General features: G+C 53.1%; 6 protein-coding genes across 6 annotated transcripts; 4 read left to right on the top strand and 2 right to left on the bottom strand.

The window, feature by feature from the left end:
• Nucleotides 1-965: 965 nt before the first annotated feature.
• Nucleotides 966-1,952, bottom strand: MYCFIDRAFT_79412 (uncharacterized protein; the record flags this gene model as incomplete). Its single annotated transcript, XM_007931940.1, has 1 exon — nucleotides 966-1,952. The coding sequence occupies one exon, from the start codon at nucleotides 1,950-1,952 to the stop codon at nucleotides 966-968; it is 987 nt and encodes a 328-aa protein (XP_007930131.1).
• A 2,304-nt stretch (nucleotides 1,953-4,256) lies between these two features.
• On the top strand, nucleotides 4,257-6,634 carry MYCFIDRAFT_79413 (uncharacterized protein; the record flags this gene model as incomplete). The annotated part of the gene is made up of 5 exons (XM_007931942.1): nucleotides 4,257-4,505; nucleotides 4,561-5,452; nucleotides 5,506-5,770; nucleotides 5,820-5,932; nucleotides 5,985-6,634. The coding sequence occupies 5 exons, from the start codon at nucleotides 4,257-4,259 to the stop codon at nucleotides 6,632-6,634; spliced, it is 2,169 nt and encodes a 722-aa protein (XP_007930133.1).
• Nucleotides 6,635-8,156: 1,522 nt separating this feature from the next.
• Nucleotides 8,157-13,422, top strand: MYCFIDRAFT_216477 (uncharacterized protein; the record flags this gene model as incomplete). Its single annotated transcript, XM_007932033.1, has 7 exons — nucleotides 8,157-10,390; nucleotides 10,450-10,646; nucleotides 10,862-10,963; nucleotides 12,201-12,284; nucleotides 12,660-12,818; nucleotides 12,941-13,126; nucleotides 13,184-13,422. 7 exons carry the CDS (start codon nucleotides 8,157-8,159, stop codon nucleotides 13,306-13,308), a joined length of 3,087 nt encoding a protein of 1,028 aa, XP_007930224.1. The 3' UTR covers nucleotides 13,309-13,422.
• Nucleotides 13,423-13,747: 325 nt separating this feature from the next.
• Nucleotides 13,748-15,031, top strand: MYCFIDRAFT_87321 (uncharacterized protein). The gene is made up of 5 exons (XM_007932032.1): nucleotides 13,748-13,999; nucleotides 14,054-14,105; nucleotides 14,157-14,497; nucleotides 14,556-14,625; nucleotides 14,677-15,031. The coding sequence occupies exons 1-5, from the start codon at nucleotides 13,972-13,974 to the stop codon at nucleotides 15,008-15,010; spliced, it is 825 nt and encodes a 274-aa protein (XP_007930223.1). The 5' UTR covers nucleotides 13,748-13,971; the 3' UTR covers nucleotides 15,011-15,031.
• Nucleotides 15,032-15,038: 7 nt separating this feature from the next.
• MYCFIDRAFT_156795 (beclin 1) lies at nucleotides 15,039-16,490 on the bottom strand (the record flags this gene model as incomplete). Its single annotated transcript, XM_007932031.1, has 1 exon — nucleotides 15,039-16,490. The coding sequence occupies one exon, from the start codon at nucleotides 16,488-16,490 to the stop codon at nucleotides 15,039-15,041; it is 1,452 nt and encodes a 483-aa protein (XP_007930222.1).
• Nucleotides 16,491-16,599: 109 nt separating this feature from the next.
• On the top strand, nucleotides 16,600-21,345 carry MYCFIDRAFT_178116 (uncharacterized protein; the record flags this gene model as incomplete). Its single annotated transcript, XM_007932030.1, has 8 exons — nucleotides 16,600-16,605; nucleotides 16,642-20,561; nucleotides 20,626-20,704; nucleotides 20,739-20,786; nucleotides 20,814-20,886; nucleotides 20,932-21,109; nucleotides 21,135-21,222; nucleotides 21,325-21,345. The coding sequence occupies 8 exons, from the start codon at nucleotides 16,600-16,602 to the stop codon at nucleotides 21,343-21,345; spliced, it is 4,413 nt and encodes a 1,470-aa protein (XP_007930221.1).
• Nucleotides 21,346-21,358: the final 13 nt, after the last annotated feature.

Raw genomic sequence — 21,358 nt, 5'->3', positions numbered from 1 at the left:
GAAAAGCTTAAGGTGAAGTCGCTCGTCGTTAAACAATAACAGATGCAAGGTCCAGTCTCGGATTCGCAGGGTTCTGACTAGCATTCAAAGGAGGACAAGATGTGCAGTGCAGGGCAACCTTGACGCAGGTCCGGGCCGGCAGCGAGCTTTGTTCGGGAGCCGCACGTCAATAAATATATATACAGCCAATGCAATATACCAGGCGGATGTTCAAATTTCCGGTGTCGCAGTGAGTTGATTGTGACAGCTCGTACGGTCCAAGATCACGACAGCGTGGTCACGCAGCAGGTAGAGAGTGGTGGCCAAGGAGTTCGGAGCATGTCCTATCGCGGAAAGTTATAGTGACTCCAAGCACAACTCCTGACCCGCTTGGGACCACCACGGCGGAAGCGTCGCAGTATGACAGTATCAGTTGAGCGACAGCACAGCAAGGCTCTCAGGACCACGGCCGCCAGAAAACAGTCAGAATGGCTCGAGTGGTGCCATTGTTGGTGATACCAAGTCTGGACTCTGCAAGCCACAAGCCTTACCGATTTATCTCTCGATGCGGGCGTCATTCAGGAGGCCAGATGATCCCACGTTTGGCCTGAAAAGGTGCCACCTCTCTGTACTGGAACAACAAGTGCGGCACAGCGATTTCATCCACAACAAGCTCACCGAGGCGCTTGTAGTGGAAGCGGAACCACAACACTAAGATGCGCACGCAAGAGTTGAAGTTGGATAGTGCTTGTATTAACGTAGCTATGATGAAAACCTCTACATGAACAGCAGTCTTCCGCTTATCGCGGCCCATCTAATGCTGAAATTGCAGAACATCATCCGCTCCGATTCCCTTCCTGCTCAGCACCGCCTCGTAGAAAGTACAGCAGCTGCCACCACTTAGATCGCGTCTTAGTGGCCTAATTCAGCTGATGTGGTAAAGCACAATGGCCGCATCGAGGCGAAAAGCATACAGCTCGCAGCATTCACCACATTTGTTCGCCACTATCTCTCCGCCGCCAGTACTCCCTCATCGGGTTCTCGGATTTCTTGCTGTTGTCGGGGCGTAATGGCTTGTGACGAGGCTGCTCAGCGTTGCCAAGAGAGTTGACTCTCATGCCATCGCTGCCTCTCCACCTCGAGTCGTACATCTCTTCGTTTCCGCTCGGCGGTATCCTTGCCGCTTGACATGCCGTGAGACTTGGCAGTGCAGACTGACACGTCGTTGGGAGTTTTGGACTCTCCTTTTCTTTCCAGTAGTCGCGGATCTCTTTAACGCCGTCCTTCCGCTTCCAGTATACCACTTTCGCGATGGTCGGTCTGGTTGGTGAGAGCTCTACAGCGGGCTGATATTCTGCTGCAGTCGAAGTCTCGGCTGATCGGTCATTCTCCTGATCCTCGTCATCTGCGCCTTGCTGCGCGTCATTCACGTTTGGCTTCTCGTGGACCTCAGCTCGAATGCAATTCTCAACGTCCGACATGGGAACGTCATGACATTCGCCATCCGGACCGACCTCCTGGCTCTCCTCGGCTTCCACATCATCGGTAATATTAATATCAAACGGCCGCTTGACCTCGCAATCATCAGGTGTCATGGATTGACAGAGCCGCGATCGTCTGGGCCCGAACTCCAGATGCTTCCTGAGACCAGGTCGCTTTTTCTGGCTGATTATGAGTGGCATTTGTGGATACCTCAATTCAAGCGCCTCAGTCAGGTCATCGCGCCTCGTCCTTGCCATATTTCTGGCTCGGAGATCCCGTGTCGAGCACATCGCATCCATATATTCATTCATGTACTTGGCTTTTTGAGCTTCGAATTGGCATGTGGGGCACTTAAGGGCCATCCAGATGATGACTTCGGCGTAGCCACTCCAAGCTTGTTGCGCATTGCATGGCGTGTGGTTTAGGCAATTGCTGATGTGGTGCTCAGAGCTGTGATTGCACTTGTAGATCCTTTGTTGTATTTTGCACATTTTGGCGAACGTGCAATGGTATCTTGTGTCTTGCTTTGTGGTTGTGCGGCGGCGGCGGCGACGACGTTTGTCTGCAGAGTGGTCTTGCAGTGGCTTTGTAGCGTTGTCGCAGAATATGTTCTCTTGCAGTCCGATCAGTTTCGAGCAATCTATGTTGCTTTGAGGTAGATTTGTGGTGCGGAGAACTTCTTTTTGTGCTGGTCGGCGCGATAAGAAATATTTAAAATCATACCGGACCCACCTGCGTGAGGACATGTGCTGACTAGCGCAGCCTCAGGCAGTACTAAAAATCTTTCTTGTGAGCAGCCGCATGTGCTTGAAGCTATTCTTGCTTACCAAAATTCAGCTCGTGCAAGACCTGGCCGCCGACAGTTGTGTGACCGGCTCCACCCATTCACTCAAGAGCGACGGGTCATAGGCGCATGCGAATCTCCAAGAACATCTCGTGAAGAGTGTATACTTTCATTCCCTTGTATATTTCGTAGCTGACTCTTTTGTTGACTTTTGTGCTGATCCAGCGATCCAACCAAAAATACTTCCAATAGAAACATCAGAACTCTGCGATTTGCTGAGGACATAGCTCGAGAACGAGCTTATAACATACTGAATTCTTGCGTTGTTCTTTCAGACGGACAAGCTTTTAACAGATCCCCCTGCTGAGCTGGATCGCCGACAGCAAACCATCTTACACCTATCTGATTTCAGCAAGCACATGTACGCAACGAAGGGAAGAGAAGATTGTATCGAAGATGTGCCACCATAGATTCGTCCAGTACGAGTGCGGTTGCTTGCATCAACACGTCCTGAGTATCTGCTTGGGCAACAAGCAACAAGCCAACGGAAGCAGAGCTTTTTGCAAGATTCGAAGAGGGAGTGCCATGCGACCATGCAAAGACGACGGCGCCATTACACACCGGATTCCTGCAGAGTGTGCCGTCTGCCGGAAGGAAAGAGAGAAGAACGTTCTAGTTGCTGATGTCATTGACAAGATCAATGATACAAAGCTCGACACGAAGCTGGTCGTCCAAGAGCACAAGCAGAAGCTAAGAGATTTAGAACAGCTCTGCAGGAGTGATGCACTCGCTGCAAAGAAAACAAAGCTACCTCGAAGACAATGCGAACCGAGATCAAGCCCACTTGGTGCAGCTGTAGACAGTGCCGAGACGGAGGACTGTTTTGTCGACGAACTGTCCGTGAAGCCAAGACCAGACCTGGATACGAGGAGGATGCTCATCGGATACGAGCCTCAGCAGAGACTGACCAGTTCCAAAGGCAGTCGGGGTGTGCATGGACTTATTTCGGTCAGAGATGCACGCCTCGATCATGACCAGCCCTTCGACACCCAGCAAGAGACTTCTGGTGCGGCGAACGCACTGCAGCTGGCTCGAGCAAATCTTATTGAGCTCCTGCTCACGAAGACAAAGGCTCGTAAAAGGTCCAGCGGATTGCAGAAGAGTGCTCCAGGCCTCCAGGACAATTTGACACAGCCTCTTGACCAGAGTCTACGCCGTAGAGACAGCGTGGTCGGGCAGACCAGTTGCAATGCGGGAAAGCCGGACCATTAGGAAAGTTCCTGGCGTAGCTGACTCCAAAATTATGCGTGAGCTACGTCTAAGAATCGCATTTGTTGGACGGAACGAACGTAGGCGCTGATAGAAGCCATATGGGAAGACGACAGGTGGATATATGATCGATATTCCAAGTCAGCTAGGCAGATGATACTCCGCTATAATTAGAAGATTGTGCTCGCTTGCTCAATTTGCATCGTCCTGGGAGATGCTGTCCCTAACCATGCGAGCGATACCTCAACCAATGCCAATGACTGTGATAGATTCGTGAGAGTCGCGGGAGCTTGCGCAGTGGACGTGTGAAATCGCCTCCCTCTCCCTCACCTGGGTCGCGTTTTCCAGCTCTGCAAGCTGCTTCCTGCCATGCTCGCGGTGTGGTAGGCCTCGATCCCAGCATACTGCATGTGAGGAGTTGTTAATGACCATGTTGAAGGCCTGGCCTCATGTGATGGTGGAAAAAATAGGGCAAGGAGGAAAGCAACGTTAGGTAAGCGTCCGGAAAGGTTGCACAAGCATTTTAAATCCCTGCTAGATTCAAAGCATAAACGCGTGTACAAGCCACCAGCCACAAACTGCAAACTGCGCTGCGCTGCGCTGCGCCATCCAATCCTCCAAGCGCAAGTTCCAGCACTACTATACGAGAGCGCCCTGTTCCCAATTCCCTCTGGTCTTGTACAAATCGCAGATCATGTTCATACCGCGATAGCAGCATTCTTCCACTTCAACACCCTCCGCCATGCCCGCGACCGAACCTCCCGAATCGCCTGGACGAAGAGCTTCTGGCAGCGCGCCGAACTCGCCAGGCAAAGATGAGCTGGACAAAGTTGAGCTGAGCGATCTTGACTCAAGCCCGCCGCAGCTGCCCATCGAGCAGGATCTGATGCAACTGGCGAGACTGGGAGAGTTGCGGGCTATACAGAAACTTTTCGACAGCGGGAGATATAGTGCCAAGTCGACGGACGACCAGGGCATCACAGCTTTACATGTGGGGAAAGAGCAGACCAAGAGATCGTGTAGAAGATGTGCTGATGTGAAAGCAGTGGGCAGCCATCAACGGACATCATGCTCTGTGTCACTTCCTCATACAAGCTGGGGCCGATGTGAATGCGAAAGGCGGCGATGCTCAAGCGACGCCGGTGCTGTGGGCTAGTAAGCGCTTCAATCTCCAGGTTATATCGCTGCTACTTGCCAATGGTGCCGACCCTTTGATTCGAGATGACCAAGGCTACAACCTCCTTCATTCTGCAACATTGGACGGGAATGTATACCAACTTATCATGCTGCTGCACCATCCCGACATTCCAGTGGACATAACGGACTCTCAAGGACACACATCACTCATGTGGGCAGCATACAAGGGCTTCTCGGCCTGCATTGACGTGCTGCTACGCTTCGGTGCCGACGTACACGCAACCGACGAAATGGGGTTCACCGCGCTACATTGGGCACTCGTGAAAGGCAGCTATATGTGCATACAGAAGCTGGTCGAGCATGGCAGTGATAGATTCGCGCGTAGCAAGCCGCAAGAAGGACAGACGGAAGGCGACACTCCGGCAATGACTGCATCGAAAATGCAAAGCGAACGACAATGGCATAAGGCGCTTATCGACTCAGGATTCGACGAGGCGGGAAATCCGATGAGCTTCCCGATCCCGATGGTTAAAGACAGGCGATGGTTCTTCAGCCGATTCTTCTTCTTCTGGCCATTTGTGCTCGGCGGTATTCAGCTTCACATGCTTGCATATATGAGTCCTTGGATATCGATACCCGGGGTGCTCGTCGTTGGGTACGCTCTCCAATATGCTGTCCAGAAGACGCTGCGATGGGCACCGAGTGACATGAAGACTATGCACAAGACGCCATTCCTTGCCGGTATTTTTGCTGGAACCCTTTTCTGGGTCGGAGTCCAATATGTGACCAAAATCCTACCTGGTAAGCCTATAACGAACCTCCATCTGGAGGCTTACTTGCTTACGTCGTAATAGATACCCTTTGGACGAACTTCTTTTTGAACATAGCGTTTGCGACTTGCTACGCCCTGTGTACTTATTTCTACTTTATGACGATGACGGCAGATCCTGGCTTTATACCCAAAGGCGCGAGCCGCGGACAGACGAAGAAGACGATTGACGAACTCGTGGAGCATAATGCGTTCAACGAGACCCACTTTTGTACAACATGTATGATACGCAAACCTTTACGAAGCAAGCATTGCAGGCGCTGCGGCAGATGTGTCGCGAGGGAAGACCAGTGAGTTCCTAACACAATTGCGAACGCAATCCAAGCTGACCTCTTCCAGCCATTGTCCTTGGGTTGACAACTGCGTGGCTGTAAATAACCACAAGCATTTCATATTGTATGTAATGTTTATGATCTTTGGCATTGGTTTCTTGATACGACTTACGATTGCATGTGAGTTCACAATCGCTTATGGAAGCTTGTGGCAATTAGCTGACCCGCTCAGATCTGGAAGTTCTTCCTGCACCGACAGTCTTCCAATGCACTTTGCTCAAGGATGAGTTGTGCGCCGAATTTTCCAAGGATCCTTTGACGATAATCACTAATGCGTGGGCCTCGCTTCAACTCACCTGGACGTTCATGCTCCTCTTTGTGCATCTCTTCCAGGTGGCTAAGAATCTGACAACTTTCGAGAGCATGCGGAACATGGATCAAGTGAATCCGCTCATGTCTGCTGTTGCAGCTGGCACAATGACGCTCGATGGAGCACAACTCACAGACAGTGGCGCCGGACCTCATCCTGGTGGACATGGTCATGCTCACAAGCACAAGAAGAAAGAAGGCTGTCTTAGACGTTGGTCACAAATGCTCGGCCTGGATGCCTTCATCACAATAGCATTTCAAGGGTACAAGGGCAGCAAGAACAAAAAGCACAAACACTCTAAACGAGTCAACCCGTTCACGAGAGGCTTGTTTCGGAATTGTCAAGACTTCTGGCTTGATGGTCCCGTCTTCGGGAAGAAGGAGAGCAACAGGGGATTGTTGAATGGTCAAACAGTGGACTATGCGAGCATGTATGAGGTGCCCAAAGGCGGACCTATGCGGTATCGCGGCGGCTATGAAGAAGTTGCCGCTGCAGATGTCGAGGAAGTATAGTAGCATCAAGCAGATCCTCAACCTGAGATTGATCTATTGCTCGGGATTATCTTGCTTCTCTGGTAGCATTGATTTTTCACATGTCGCTTGTGTCAACTTCGCACATGCAACCTTTGCCCTGGTTGCGAGATTGCAGATTCCGTGGTATGAGGCCGTTATGTTCCTCGCCGAACCGACCTCTGGACTGCATGCTCGAGACATGGATCTGACAACCGTATGAATTTGTCGCGGCACGCCTGACCAAGAATCTGAAGCGATTGAAAGTGGAGAAGAGAAAATTAATCGGAACGAGGTTGAGCATTTCGCTTCGATTTGTCGGCACACATCGGGTCTCATGAACGGTCTTCCTGAGTGGCTTCAAGCAGATGGATGGACTTGCGGGTTAGAGGTCGACTGGAGGCTTGGCATTGAAGTGCATGGCATGATCGTGATGCTTTGGATGCCAGTGCCGAGCAAGCATGCAGTGGCAGGTGAAAATGCAGCGGTCTTTGAGATTCAGTGCGTTGTAATAATGTTCCCACTAGATCCATCCATCCATGGGCTTGGCAACAGGCTGTTTGTGGGGCTCGCGATCACGCAAGACCGGTCGTGCCAAACGATGAACTCTGAATACGACGAGTAGAAGATGGTGTGCAGTAGCGAGATGTCGTTCTCCGATTGCCCTTTCCCGAAATCTGGATCTCTGACAGACATGACCATCGATGGCAGGTGTAGTCGAGGTATGCTTGTCCACGAGCAGGAGAGGGAGAAGGGTTCCTTCATATAAAGTGGCAACGGGGACGCCCTCGATCTTGGCGCGCGGCTAGAGCATCCCCCCAACCTTACTCAAGGTCTCCCAGCGAGACGGCGGGTGGCAATCTCGCACAAATTGTGCTCGCCCTCCGTGGTTGATGGCCTGCTGCGCTGAAATCCCAAGCAAACGCCGTCGCCGTAGCCACAGCTGTACAGTGCAGCAGCAGACGCGCTCAAGCAGAGAACTTCCACCCTTCTAGTGCGCACGCTAGTCTCAGGGGCACATGCACAAGAAGCGCGGGCGTGCGTCTGGCGCCTGTGATTGGACAATCGCCGTGAAGTGCCGAGCAGAGGCAAAGACTGTGAGAGAGCTGCACTGAATCTGATGCAGCACGTCGCGTTCTGCTTGCGTGAGTGACTTTGCCTCAGATCCTGCTGTCGTCTACTCTTCCCTTTGCCAGTGGCAGTGCTGTCCATCTTCGACGCCGCCGTCCGTTCTTTACATCTCGACTTCATAATATTCGCCGTGTGGCATCACAATACTCTGCCTCGCCGCCACCGTGCAACATAGACACAGCCCTGCTCGCCGTCGCGGCTATCTACGATCGACCCCTACCACATTATTGACTACAGGCCAGCACGACCACGTCAGACGGCAAGGCAGTCCGGAGGCCCGCGCCGAACAACACCTCCATCACTGATGCAGCCTGGCGGCACCATACCAACAACATACGAGCAACAAGCAACCGCCGCATGAGCCTTCACAGACTCTGTTTACGACGCCAACAAAATGGGTCCGCGGCCCACCCACTTGAGCCTCAAACCCGATGAGGCGGATGCGGCATCAGGCTATGAGGACTTCCAACCGCCTCAGGTGAGAGCATGGAGAGATCTTCCGTCGCCGCGCGCGGGCGAAGTACCGCCAGCCTTGTCGCCGCTCGACGCGCTGGCTTTCCAATTGCGACCGCTACATGAAGAATTCAAGCGCAAGGAGCAGAATGGGAGGAGGATCAGTAGGTTGCCGCCGACCATGGTCGCGAGCGAGGTGCGGAGTCGACCAGACTATTTTCGAAGTATGAGTAACGAAAGCAAGATGAGTGCTGTGGCGGAAGGGCAAGAGGACAGAGATTTCAGTCCTGTCGAGCACTGGGGGAAGGCGGCAACGCAGCTTCCAGAGAAGGACAGACCGGTCAGCCATTATCCCATGTTTGATCGGACATCTGTGGCCACGAGGGACAGCAGAGACATACCTGGCGTGCCAACACCATTTTATGATGCGCAAGAAGACCAGAACCCGCACACCCCTTCTGCGAGTGAAGCTCCGGAGTACTTTGGCATACCGCGGGCGACGTCTCCAGATCCAGTTGACCCGAAACTCAACGTCCAGGCACCATCTCCACATGCACCACCAAGCCTAACCAACAGCATCGACACAGTATCTTCTCATCCCCGGACTAGGACGAATGATTCGCAAAGGTCTCACCGTTCGCAGCAGTCTTTGGCATCCGAAAGAGAGAGGGGCTTGGCGCCACCCCAGTCCCCTAGAATCCCACGATCACCGAGAAGCTTTCAAAGCATACGCTCAGTGCCGCCGGATAGTGATGCTGAAGATGGCCCTGCAGCTGGAGGATCGCACCTGGCGGGAGTTTCGTCACGGAAGTTCTCTGGTAGCAGCAACACGTCAAGACCGCAGTCTCCATTCTCACCTTGGATGCATCCGATACACAGGTCGCCTTCCATGACGTCTGAGTACTCCATGAACGGCTCGCAGCAGCTGCAACGACCCGCGCCTGGTGTCTCAAACTTTTCAAATTTCTCTCGACCTATGAGCAGCTCTGGTAGCAGGCCATCATTCGATAGCAGAACGTCGTTTGACAATCGACCTTCGCTTGATCGCCAGACGTCCGATCTCCCGCGCCGCGCGCCTTCTGGAGCAAGTAGCAGCACAGAGGCGTCATTCAGACCAGCAGTGTCGCGTGAAGGATCTGGTGATGATGTTCTGGCGACGCCGATGAGCCATATGCACATCGAAACACCCGGGCTGACTTCAAGGCAAGAATACTTTCCGTCAGATGGAGCGACACCTGATGCGAACTCATCATCATCTTACATCTACGCAAAGTATGCGCTCCCTCGTGGTAGGCCTGTGGACCGGGGCTCGACGGCCTTCAGAGATTCATGGATTCAAACCCAGTCCGAGTGGGACAAGCAGCATGGCACTCTGCCTGGACATGAACGCAACCAGTCCGATAGCCCCATTTTTGAGTCTGTTCCACGCGGATCGCCAGCACAATCAGAGATTGCTCGAGGTGGCAGGACACTCGCTTCCACTCCGAGTGAGGCCAGAAGCCATTCAGCAGATCCTCGCGGCTTTGTCAAGCCAGCGCACCAAATCTCTTCGATGCACAGATCGTCGCCTTCAGTGAAGACTGATAGCACAGATCGCACGTTAAAGGCCGTGCCACTGCACAAGAAGTCGCCCTCTGCCGATCTGACTCCGGACGAACATCTTGATATCGGCATTGCGGCACATGACAAAGGAGAGACGAACAAGTCGACATACCATCTACGACTCGCAGCATTGGCCGGTCTACCGACTGGCATGCTACTGTATGCACTCGCTTGCAGACATGGCTGGGGCATGCGTCCAAACCAAGAGGAAGGTGTGAAATGGCTCAAGAAAGCTATGGAAACCTCAGCATTGGATGTGGCGACTGCTGAAGAGCGGCTCAATGGAGGAAACAAGAAGCTCGACCCAACCGAACGCAAGAAGAAGAAGGCGCAATATGCGCTTGCCATCTATGAGCTTGGCAACAGTTCCATGCACGGCTGGGGTTGTTCGAAGGATAAAGCGTTGGCTGTGCGGTGTTACGAAGTTGCTGGAGCTTGGGGCGACGCTGATGCTCTCGCCGAGGCTGCGTTCTGCTACACCAAGGGTCTGGGTGTGAAGAAGGACCCCAAGAAAGGAGCGAGCTTGTACAGAAAGGCTGCAGAACATGGTGTCAGCATGGCCGGGAACAGCTGGTAAGCAGAAACGATGCCTGTGGACGCAAGATCGATTGACTAATTAATTATGTCTGCAGGATTTACAAGTCCAAATACATGGACAACGATTGCAGCGAGACGCTCGAGAAGGACCGGAAGCGGCCAGACACTGCCATATCCAAAGACTCTGGCATCTCGGGCGATACGAAGTCCAGAGAGGAGAAGCCGTCAAAATCCAAAGACGAGAAGTCTTCCAAGTCCAAAGACGAAAAGCAGGGTCGCAGCCGGTCACGCAGTATATGGGGCAAGAAGGAAAAGCCAAGCTTTGAACCCATGCCAACACGACAATACCAAGAACGACAACCTTTCGATTGATTTAGCGAGTACAATATTCCCACTTTTTGTATAATCTGCATAATCATTGGTGGGGAGCACTGGAGCGATGGCGAGAAAGGCGATCTAGTGATCCGATGCGACCCACGATATAATGTATATTGTGCCGGCCGACAGCTTCTTTGATTAGCGGGAAAGAGTTTCACGTTGGAACGGAGGTGCTCGCAGGCGTGCGGAGTCCTGGTCAGGATGGACTTCTGAATTTGGGGCGAAAAGCAGGTAGGCGCATATGGCGACGTGATTGATATCGAGCGTGGGTGGAGCGCGGCTAGGCTGCAGCGTATTTCATGTAGATCAAGGTGCTGGTCGGGTGTGGGTACAGCAAGTCAAGCAGTGAAGCAGGCTGATAGCCATCGCCATCCAAGACTCAGCCTCACGCAAACGCCTGCGAGGCTACATACATAGACACCCTGGCCCGCGGTCAAGAACAGGGCATCTATCTAATTTTGCACGGCGGCTGCCGCGCCTCACGCCTGAGGCATTCTTCCTCTCAACGCGTCCAGCTCCGATCGGTCGTCTATCTGTCATCTCGTCGTCTCGTCTTGCACATGCTCAGACGGCGGCCCCGAGTCCTTTTCGTACAGGAAGCCACTTGCAAGCGCATACATACACCGCACTCTTTCGAGCTCTCGGTCCATCCTGCCGCCAACCTAGTGCCCGAAGTCAGACGCCCACACGAAAACGCAAAAGTACAGCTGATTGATGAGGCCCAACACGAACATGTCGCTGTCAGAGGGCAAAAGATAGACATTTGCGGCAGAAGAAGAGGGCCAGTCAGATGAGGGGGAAAGGAAGCGTTTTGGAATACTTGGGCTGCTAAAATGCTTAGCAGAACTGTCAGCTGGCCAGCTTCTTCGCAAAGACCAATGTACATGGCGGGGAATGTCTTGACCAAGATAACATGCTTTTGACGTCCAAGGCTTGAGAGCTGTCGTGGCATGTGGCATGTTTGGTGCTGCACGCCTGACATCACATCTTCCCCACTATCGACCACAGACGCGTGTGACCATTCCATTTCATCGCAAGCGAGCGAGCGACAGCTTCAGCCCGAAGTCGTCCAACTCCTCGTCCGTTCCGCTTCTCCCGGTGAGAGCACGGTAACAACGAGCTCCTGGGCTGAAACCTTGCGCTTCCCTCGGAGGTGGCGGTACCTGGGTCGCCCATTGACGTAGGAGTGGACGAATCTCATGGGCACGTCGTTCCAACACCTCTCGTCTAACTATCCTGTTCTTCGCCCTGGAAGCTTCGGGTACGCGTGAGTCCTTAGGCAGTGGGACACTCCTGGCTGCATTACTTCATAAAGACCAGTTCTTGTTTTAAGTGCTTTGAACTTCTAATTACTCTGGATACCCAAAGAAGAAGCGAGAGAATTACACAATATGTCGGATTTGAACCCAAATCGTAGGTCGGCATGCTTCTGGGAGCTCCCCAAGATATCACTTACATTCCTCCACAGAACCTGGCTCTGACGCCGAGCAAGAGCAAATCCACAAGGAGGGAACTGACTACATCAAGGACCACATCGCAGACGATGGAACAGGTAAAGGTATGGCTCCCGAGCCCATAAACCCTCAACAGCACGGCGCCTATAGGCAGTCCTGTTACCGAGCGAAGAAAAGAGCAGCGGCCTAGTCGATATACTTTCAAGGGCTTCCTCGGACTGCGGAGCCAGCCGGAAGAGTAGAGGGTGGAGGACACGGATCTGCAACAAGCGAGGAATGTGGAGGAATCTGCAACTCTACAACAGCTTCTGCCGTAGTAGCCGCAGCTGCTGTGACCGCTTCTGGGAACAGAGACAAAACTTTCACTGCCGAGTTGTTGAGTTCGAACACAGGAGAGAACACTTAGGCTGACACTGTCGCGTATGCAGTACCCTTGACGACAAGCAAGATGGAGAGTACTGACAGCAGCGAAGGCCGCGCTGGAGATACTTTTGATAGTGGAGTGAGCCAAAAGGCTACTGATGGTCAATCTGGGCCTGGCGATACTTTCGACAGCGGCGTGAGCAGGACTGCAACTGATGACCAGTCTGGTCCTGGTGATACCATGGACAGTGAAGCCAACAAGAATCTTGGTAAGTGAAGACGCGGATGAGCAGTGACGGCTCTAGTCTTAGACCATGAGCTGTTGTTGCTCGGTGACTGCATTTCCATTTCGACCGAACAGAATTGCTGACATTTCTCTCTTCACTCGCAGGCAGCGAAGGCCACCTCGAACGTGAGGAAAGCGGCCAAAAAGGATTTAAGAAAGAAGGAGGCAAGAAGATGGAAAACGAAAGCGCCATACCTACCGCTGGAGGCCAGAGACTAGGCCAAGAACACTGGGGCGAGAGCAAGATAGTACCAGAGAACCCAAAGCCACAAGAAGATGGACAGCCAGATGGTAAGCGAGAAGCAGTGAAGCAAGGCTTGAATATTTTTGCTGATTTTGATCCTTTAGACGAGACTGCGAGGAACACTGCGAAGAATGCTCGAGGTGCTGGTTCCGGAGATGGTGAGGGCAAACAGAGCTTGGTGGATAAGATTAAGGATAAGTTGCCGATTGGAAATAAGAATAAGGAGTAGGTGGTGAGGAAGTTGTCGTGATTTGATGAGGTTATGGAAATTCTGAACTGGAGCGAGTACTTTCTGGTTTGAGACTTCGATACCAGCGTGAAATGAATGAATTTACTGCAACTCATGTCGGGGCTCACTGTCACACGCGTTCCGTCATTACATTGTGCTTCTCGGCAGCAGAGCTGTGATTCTGCCGCCGGTCGGTGTCAGTGTCCCGCCAGTCTGTGAAGCAATGAGCGTGGATATAGATAGGGTCGTTCGCAGAATACAAAAGAGAAAAATTTTTGGTCTGATGGTCGGAGTATGTGTTCGTGTGGGAGCGGAGTCATGACATCAAGGATAGGATAAGAGGACGACCCCGTCCAATCTGTACTCTCTGCGCCAAGTGCGGTACTGGCTGCGTTGCATACGAAGGTCCTCGTCATTTCGATGGTGGCCTGAAAAGTATGAGGCTACAAATTCTTTGTGTTGCTGAGCTTGCTAAGGGACCGTTCATGGGTACTGTTGATCTACGTAGGTGAGGGCATCGGCTGAAGTCAGCCATCGCAAACCCGACCCCTCACTTCACAAGATACATCATCCCGAAAGGATTGATGAGCATCACAATGCATGTCTTCGAGCTCACAGGCTGCCCTTGCTCCGTTGTTTTGGAGCGTCGAGACTTAAGTTATCATGGCAGTCAAAACAGCTTACGTGACTGGTGAGTGCAATAATGATCGGATTCATCGATCATTGACTGACTAGCTGCGTGTAGGCGGCGCCAGCGGGATCGGCCGAGCAGTGGTCGAGATGTTAGCAAAGAGAGGGTATGCTCTATGTTTTTAAAGTCAACGAGCATGCTCTAAACTCGCGCGCAGTGTCCGTGTTGCGGTCGCAGATGTCAACCTCCCTGGAGCACAGCAAGTCGTATCATCACTCAAGGACGGCTTGGCGGTCGAATTGGATGCTGCGAGCTGGGAATCACAGCTTGCGGCTTTCCAGAAGACACTTGAGGAATTCGGCAGAATCGATTATGTGTTTGCGATCGCTGGTATTGGAGAGAAGAGGTGGCTAGCGAATGATCCAAATTCGACCGATTTCGTGAAACCTGACCTGACCACTCTCGACATTGACTTGAATGGTGTCCTTTACACGGCTGCCTTGGCGATCCAGCAGATGAGACGTCAGGAGCCGGACGAGAGGGAGATTCGCGGAAAAAGTATGTGTCCATCGCTGTTGCATGATGCCGCGCAGTCCGCTGACCTCGGCCGTTGTAGTCACTGTCGTCGCGTCCGTTTGTGGTTTCTATTGTGTGCCCACGCTGCCGATATACACAGCTGCCAAGCAGTAAGCAACCTGGCTCATGGCTTCAGGAACGAGTCATTGACATCTTCTCAGCGGCGTCGTCGGGTTTGTTCGCAGCTACGGCAAGCACTTGCTGACCGAAGCTATTACGCTGAACGCAATCTGTCCAGATGTCGTCCGTACCAACATTTCAACAGACGCGTTCTACTCGCAGATGGAAGCGAAAGGTTTGATTGTCTCGATGGAATCGGTGACTCAAGCCTTTGAGCAGTGTCTCGATGAGAACATCAGCGGTGAGACACTGGAGATTGAGCCGAAGAGCGGAGTATTCCTGCGCAGCGGTCCTGAGCCGTTTGACCAGGAGGCCGAAGAGACTCTGAAGTTGCTACATCAACGTGGTCTTCATTTACAGCAGCCAAGTCAGTAGTGCAAGTAAAGCTGCGTTGTGACCTGCTTCATCGAGCGTTTCTGGTTTCGGCCGAGTCGGCCATGTGACTGGCATGGGCAAGAAGAAATTTGCAGCATGTCAAGGTATACTTGCAGGCCTTTGTCCACTGCTCATCCTGGCCGAAGCTGCCAAGCTTGATGCTCACGTCGCCAATCTTGTCCTTGACAATCGGGTAGGGCATCTTGAGGCCTGGAGTGCCGGGCTTCGGTGTCGTACGCTCGACATGCTCGCCCACTTGCCTAAGACATTCAAGGAAGGCCACCATGGCATTGTCGAAGTTTCGATGCAAGAAGTTCAAAGCTAGAGGGAGGTCGCCGCTACTGAACAGTTCGTAGACGGTCTTCTTTGGCTTCCCATCCGGCGTCGAGGCTGTTTGTGCATACTCGACCTTGACAACTTTTGAAGTAGAACCCACTGGAACCAGCTCGAAGCCTTTCAACTTGATACCAAGTTTCTCGATCACCACCGTCAACAGGAGAAGGGTCTGGCCCCAAGCAGCATTGATCTCTGGCCAGTCTACAGATTGGTCCGGGGTCCTGCCCAGACGAAGGCCATTTATGGTTCCAAAAGTGCCGTCATGGCCTATGCAGAAGGTATCGTTGTAGACATTTGTGCGCTGCAAAGCTTCAAGCACTTTACTATCATGTGCGAGCTGAACCTGAAGACTATCACGTTCCTCCTGGAAGGAAGCAAGTTCGGCGGCAAAGGCATTCCTGTCACGCCAAAACTGCTCTTCCTCCTCATCCAAAGCCTCTGCCTCAGCGTCAAGAGCCGCAAGCTCATCCTCCATCCGTGCCTTTTCAGCTTCCAGAGCCTCGAGCTCTTCCAACGCCTGTTTCTCCCGTCTCTGAGCATCTTCCAGGTCACGTTTCGTCTTTGCCTTCTCTTCCTCGGTGGGCATGTCTTGCTGGGCTTTTTTCAGAAAGTCCACGTAAGCATCACGTTCACGGCTGACGCTGGCCTGGCGTTTCTGGAGGCCTTCGAGAAGAAGCTCTGTACACTCGGAGCACACTGGGTGGTCGATGTCGGATCGAGCCGACAAGATCTCGAACACGCGCATGGTCGTCTCCATTTCCTGGGAAAGCGTCGTTTGGCCATCTGCGACAGCAGCTGTGTCCGGCTTCTTCGAGGGCTTCTTCTTTGGTGGCGCGGTGACATGCTCTTCTCCCGACGCCAGCTGCGGCTCGGAAAGCATGATGTAGGACATGTCTGGATGCAGACCAGGGCGTTGACTGGCAGACACGCTCCGCTTGTGCACAGGCGGTCCAGCCTGCTTCGAGACATCATCGTAGATCTGCCTGCGTTCTTTGGCTGCTGCTGATCGCGGCGCTTCGGGCGCTTTTGGCTCCAGCACAGGCGCTGCATCGGCCAGAATCTTGAACGAAGCCGGGTTGAGGTGCTGCAGCGATGCGTCGATTTTGAGAGGAGTCTTGCACTTCTGGCACTGGAGAGTCGCCATATTGCTGCACACCGTGTGGCGATTCGGTTTCGCTCAGCGAGGGCGCATTGGAGAGTGACATACGGGTCGGCGCATCTTTCATGGAGAATTCCGGCTATCCTGATCTCGAATGTTCGTGTCGTCGAAAACCTATGAACAGCTGCCATCGGAGTTCAAGTCGCGCCTTGCCGATGCCAAGACGTTCCCGCTCCCGCTTCCCACTTCCCGATGTTTCCGTCGCGTCTCCCCGGCGCGCGTCAGCCGCGGACATACGATACAGTATCTTGTGCTGTGTGCATGGCAACAGCAACGTGTCAGCGGCGCGCTTGTGTACGATATCGCGATGGCGGAGAACTATGTACAGAGCGGCGGCGGCGGCGGCGGCGGCGACGACGACGCTCGTCTCGAAACTGACCGAGCACGCAACGATCAGAAGCTCAAGTCCCGCTTTGAGCACATCTTCCGCAAGTACGAGCACGACTTCACGGGAGTCGGCGACGAGATCGAAATACACACGAACACCATCGTTGTGAACAATGGTCACTTGGAGCACATGCGAAGCGAGGTCGATCCGGGCAGGAGCGCTTCCTCTCGATTCCTGTTGAAAACATTCCAGCACCCCCTCGAGCACGGATCTGAAGATGCCTCTACCAGCTCAGATGATGAGGAGGATTCAGGCGACTCTGATGAGAGCGACGAGGACGGTGAGGACAACAACGGTGGTGACAATATGAACGAGCCTGCCGGTGTCAGCGCAAACCCACTTACATCTGCCAATTCGCACTCTCAGCACGACTCTCTACGTGCACTGGACTGCATAAAGAGACCTGTCAGACTTCCGCGCCTGACTCGATTGCTGGTGGAAGATGGCACTCCGCAAAGCCCTATCGCCATCGAAGGTGATGCTGCCAAAGCCATGGTGGAAGAATCTCCACATCGAAGCGTGTCGGAAGCAGTAACTCCTGCTGCCGTCCTAGCTGAAGCTTTAACACAGTCTACAGCTGCTCTACACGCGAGCGACGGCCGACGCGCAGGGATCGACTCGGACACGATCCAAGCTCTAGGCACGAGTATTGCGGACCGCCTTGCGCAACTCATGGGTAGCTCAAAGAAAGCAAGTAAGAGGGCAAAGGTGCAGACGCAAAGCAGCGCGGCAGATCCTGTTTGGGACTACCCTCAGCTTCCTCGAGCTCCAAAGGAAAAAAGAAAGCGCAGCCCCAGTCCAGCCTTGCCGACGACTTGCTCCCCTCTAAATCCTTCTGTGGGAGACAAATCCCTGTGGTCTGGAGTGGCAGATCCTGCTGCGGCACGTAAGCGAAGACGACGCAACCTGTATGCTGAGGTTGTTCAGCCACCTGTTCGTCGCTTCGGCGTCAATACGGACGCCGTTGAGCAAAAGAGGTGCTGGAATTGCAGCTTGACTCGTTCGCACAAGTGGATCCAGGGACCACACGGTCAAGACTTGTGCGTTTCTTGTGGTCAGTACTATCAGCACCATGGTCGTATGAAGCCATTTGACTCACCAACTCCACCACCCCCCGACACAATGGAAAGCGATACGCAGGTCAAAGAAGAGAACAAAGAACCGACGATGCTTGCAAAACAAACGATTGCCGTCGAAGACACACAGCTTGGTGCTGAAAGACAGCGAGCCGAGATACAGCTCGAGCCAAAAACCAGCGCCTCTCGAAGGCGAGATCCACCACCTTCGTCGATACCCTGTTCAAGTTCCTCGGTATTGTACACAGCGAATACCTCAAGGCCCATGACTCGCCCACAGCTTCCTAAGCAAGTGCGACTCCGATGGACAGCCGAAGAGAATGCCCGCATGATCAAGCTCAAGGAAGCAGATAATCTGAGCTGGGAGGAGATCAGCGAACACTTCCCAAATCGTTCGGCTGGCTCGGTGCAGGTGCACTACAGTTCTAACCTTAAGGGCCAGCGAAGCGAGGGCAGAGACCTGTTTGACCAGGGGATGGCCATGGAGCGGGATACAGCAGAGGAGGCTGCCATTCAAGAGTCCGCTGCACAAGAGTCTGCCGCGAAGAGTCCCGGCACCGAATCTTCGCAAATTGAGGGATGGAGTGAGCAGCACGACGCACTCCTCCTTGAGCTGATTGAAGATGAAGGTTTGGGTTGGCGCGAAGTTGCCAGTCTTCTGCCCGGTGATGATGTGGAAGCAGTGAAGAGACGGTATGAAGTGATCACGGAGGACGGATATGAACAGTCCACCACCAATGCCGTCTCGGATCGTGCCCCGTCTCCGCCGCTGGAAATACTACAGAGTCCTTCTCGCTTCTACACACCCGAGGAAGACGATCTCATTTCGCGGCTAGTCGGCCAGGGCCTCAGTTGGTACGATATGGCCAAGCATTTTCATGGTAGGGCTCCAGGTTCACTTCACAAGCGATACAGCACAAAGCTGAAAGTGTCTCACTCACGGACCCGAAGGAGCCTGCCAACTGCATCGCTCACAGGCCTGCAACGCTGTGCCACACCGCTGCTGCGTCAAGCCTTAGACAACAGCCTGAGACGTCAGTCGGACTCACTTGTGCAGTACCAATCGGAGACAGAACCCGACGGGACTGAAGCTACTGCGACAATGGACCATGAGCTTGACAGTGGAATGCTTCAACTTACGCCCACTCTCCACCCAGCAGACTCAAGCGAACATCAATCGAGCACATCACAGCCAGAGTATCCGGAGCCATCTCAACAGCTTGAAGAGGAGCTTCTACGCTCTTCCACTTATCCTCCAGATCGACCAAGCGCCGTACATGTAGCTCCGTCTATAACCGAGGACGACACTGGACAGTCGCCGACGCCGGATAGTCGAGCTGAGCACGCATCAGAGGAGTTTTCTGTACCTTTGCACAGTTGCGACTCTGATACGTCTGTAGACAATGTCGTTCCAGTCAAAGAGGCCAAACTTGTCGATTTGGCAATAAGGTCTTGCCGCCCCTCTGCCTCCATTGCTGTTGGAGAAAACTCCTCTGCAGAGACACTGTACGCAGGCAGTTCGAGTCCAGATGCAGTTGCTGACTCGCGGGATGCAGCTGATCAAGAAGCTGCAGCGGACTCAAGCACAGACGGAGTTAATCTCGCACCGAGACCAGCTAGGGCAATAGTGAGCTCAGATGCCAACTCGATGGTCGCTCGAGTGCAATCTCATACCGAATCGGGCGCGCTGGTTCCAGTCCATCGTTTGGACGAGGGCCTCGAAACAGCCACTCTCATCTCCGACTTTACCACAGCGCTACAGTATGAATCTTTTACCACTTTGAACTCTGAGCAGATCGACGTCGAAACGCATAGCCCCAACGATGATGCACCATCCACGTCCGACTTCAGCCACCAAGCCCCTCAACGGAGGGGATGCCTGAAAGGCAAGAAGAGGTCCTCGAAGGCAATGTCGGCGACTGGCATCGAAACTTCAATGCAGCTTGAAGACCAATTGACTAGAAGCGAGGAAGAGCCTGGTTCGATAGCCTTGACTACAGAGTCTGCAACTTGGTCTCTACAGGCTGAAGAAGGTGTTGAAGCATTCGTCGATGATATGCCACGCAAAGAAGTTGCTGCCTCTGCCGATGACACGACTAGTCTGTATCGACCACGTTCTCGTCATGTCACCTTTAACCCGGAGGTGATTGTAACGACCCCGATCGAAACCAACAAGCCTCGTTTAACCAAGATACACAAGACGCGAACGCCTGACCTGCAGGGACGCTCCAAGCCAGCAGGGAAGAGGCGGAGTGTCAGGCTGAGTATCAACTCCTTGGATGCGGCCGACTTGGCTAATGATCCTTTGAGCTCTCCAAGAACAGTCGAAGCTTTCATAGACAGGACAGGCTCACATTTAGGAAGTGAGCCAATCGCACATGTATCAAGCTCATCGCTTTTTGCAAAGCCATCCTGGCCTGCGAGTGACTACAAGACACCAAAAAGCTTGGGCTTACGCAGACTTGCGGAGTTGAAAAGCCATTCAACGCCGCGAAGGAGAAGCACGCCGATCATCGATCATAAGAGAGGTAATGTCTCCAGAAGAGTCGTTGAGACGGCTGTCAGGACAATGAGCGATCCTGAAGAAGATGAGTTGGCATGAGACGGGTGTCTGACTTGGGCTCTGGCTTTTTACAAGGCACGATTGATTGGATAGCAGAGACAGCATTGCATGCCAGCAACTTGTGACTACCGATATCGGCTTCGCCTCTCCTAATGATCGCACGTTGGCGCAGGTGATACTGCAAGAGATCTTGTGCATCCATTGAGCTTACGCGACAGAGCACGCGCATAGATAACTCGGCGACAGATGAGAACGTGTCACCACATCTTTGTCTCGTAAAGTCCCTCAATCATATGCAGGTACACTGCGCAGTGCTGATAATCGGCGCTGGGCTTCAGGCTGCATCACCTGAATGTCATACAAGAAAGAAATCAGAATAGGACTGATCCTGGAGCGAAGTCAAGCAAGGAGGTCCTCGTTGCAAGAATGAAATCGGTCCTACTGCCGGTCTCGATACGAAGCTGAGCTCAACAAAGATTGCAAGGCTCTTCTATCTCTTCAACGATGGATCAAGAGAATCAGCATCCTCTAAATGCAACATGACATTGTCGGCCAGCATACAGGAATTCCCTCCCCAGTCAACGGCTAAATCGGCTCGCTAGTGCATGCGGCTCCGCGAACGTGGTCTATCAATCTTGCATACCCGTACCCACTGCAGCCCGCACATCGACTAGCTTGGCCGATATAGGTGTGATGGGCAGTTAACACCGTTCATACCTCCGGCCGATATGGGAAGGTAACCGACGCCGTTAAATTTCTTCCAATGCTCCGTTTTGGATTTGTCGTTTGCAGCAAACAATGGCGACCTTATGAAACAATCTAAAAA

This window comes from Pseudocercospora fijiensis (genome assembly GCF_000340215.1).
Source record: "Pseudocercospora fijiensis CIRAD86 unplaced genomic scaffold MYCFIscaffold_8, whole genome shotgun sequence".
In the NCBI taxonomy this organism is placed as follows: domain Eukaryota; kingdom Fungi; phylum Ascomycota; class Dothideomycetes; order Mycosphaerellales; family Mycosphaerellaceae; genus Pseudocercospora; species Pseudocercospora fijiensis.
Note: the sequence above shows the minus strand (reverse complement) of the source record. Positions and strands in the feature narration are given on the sequence as shown.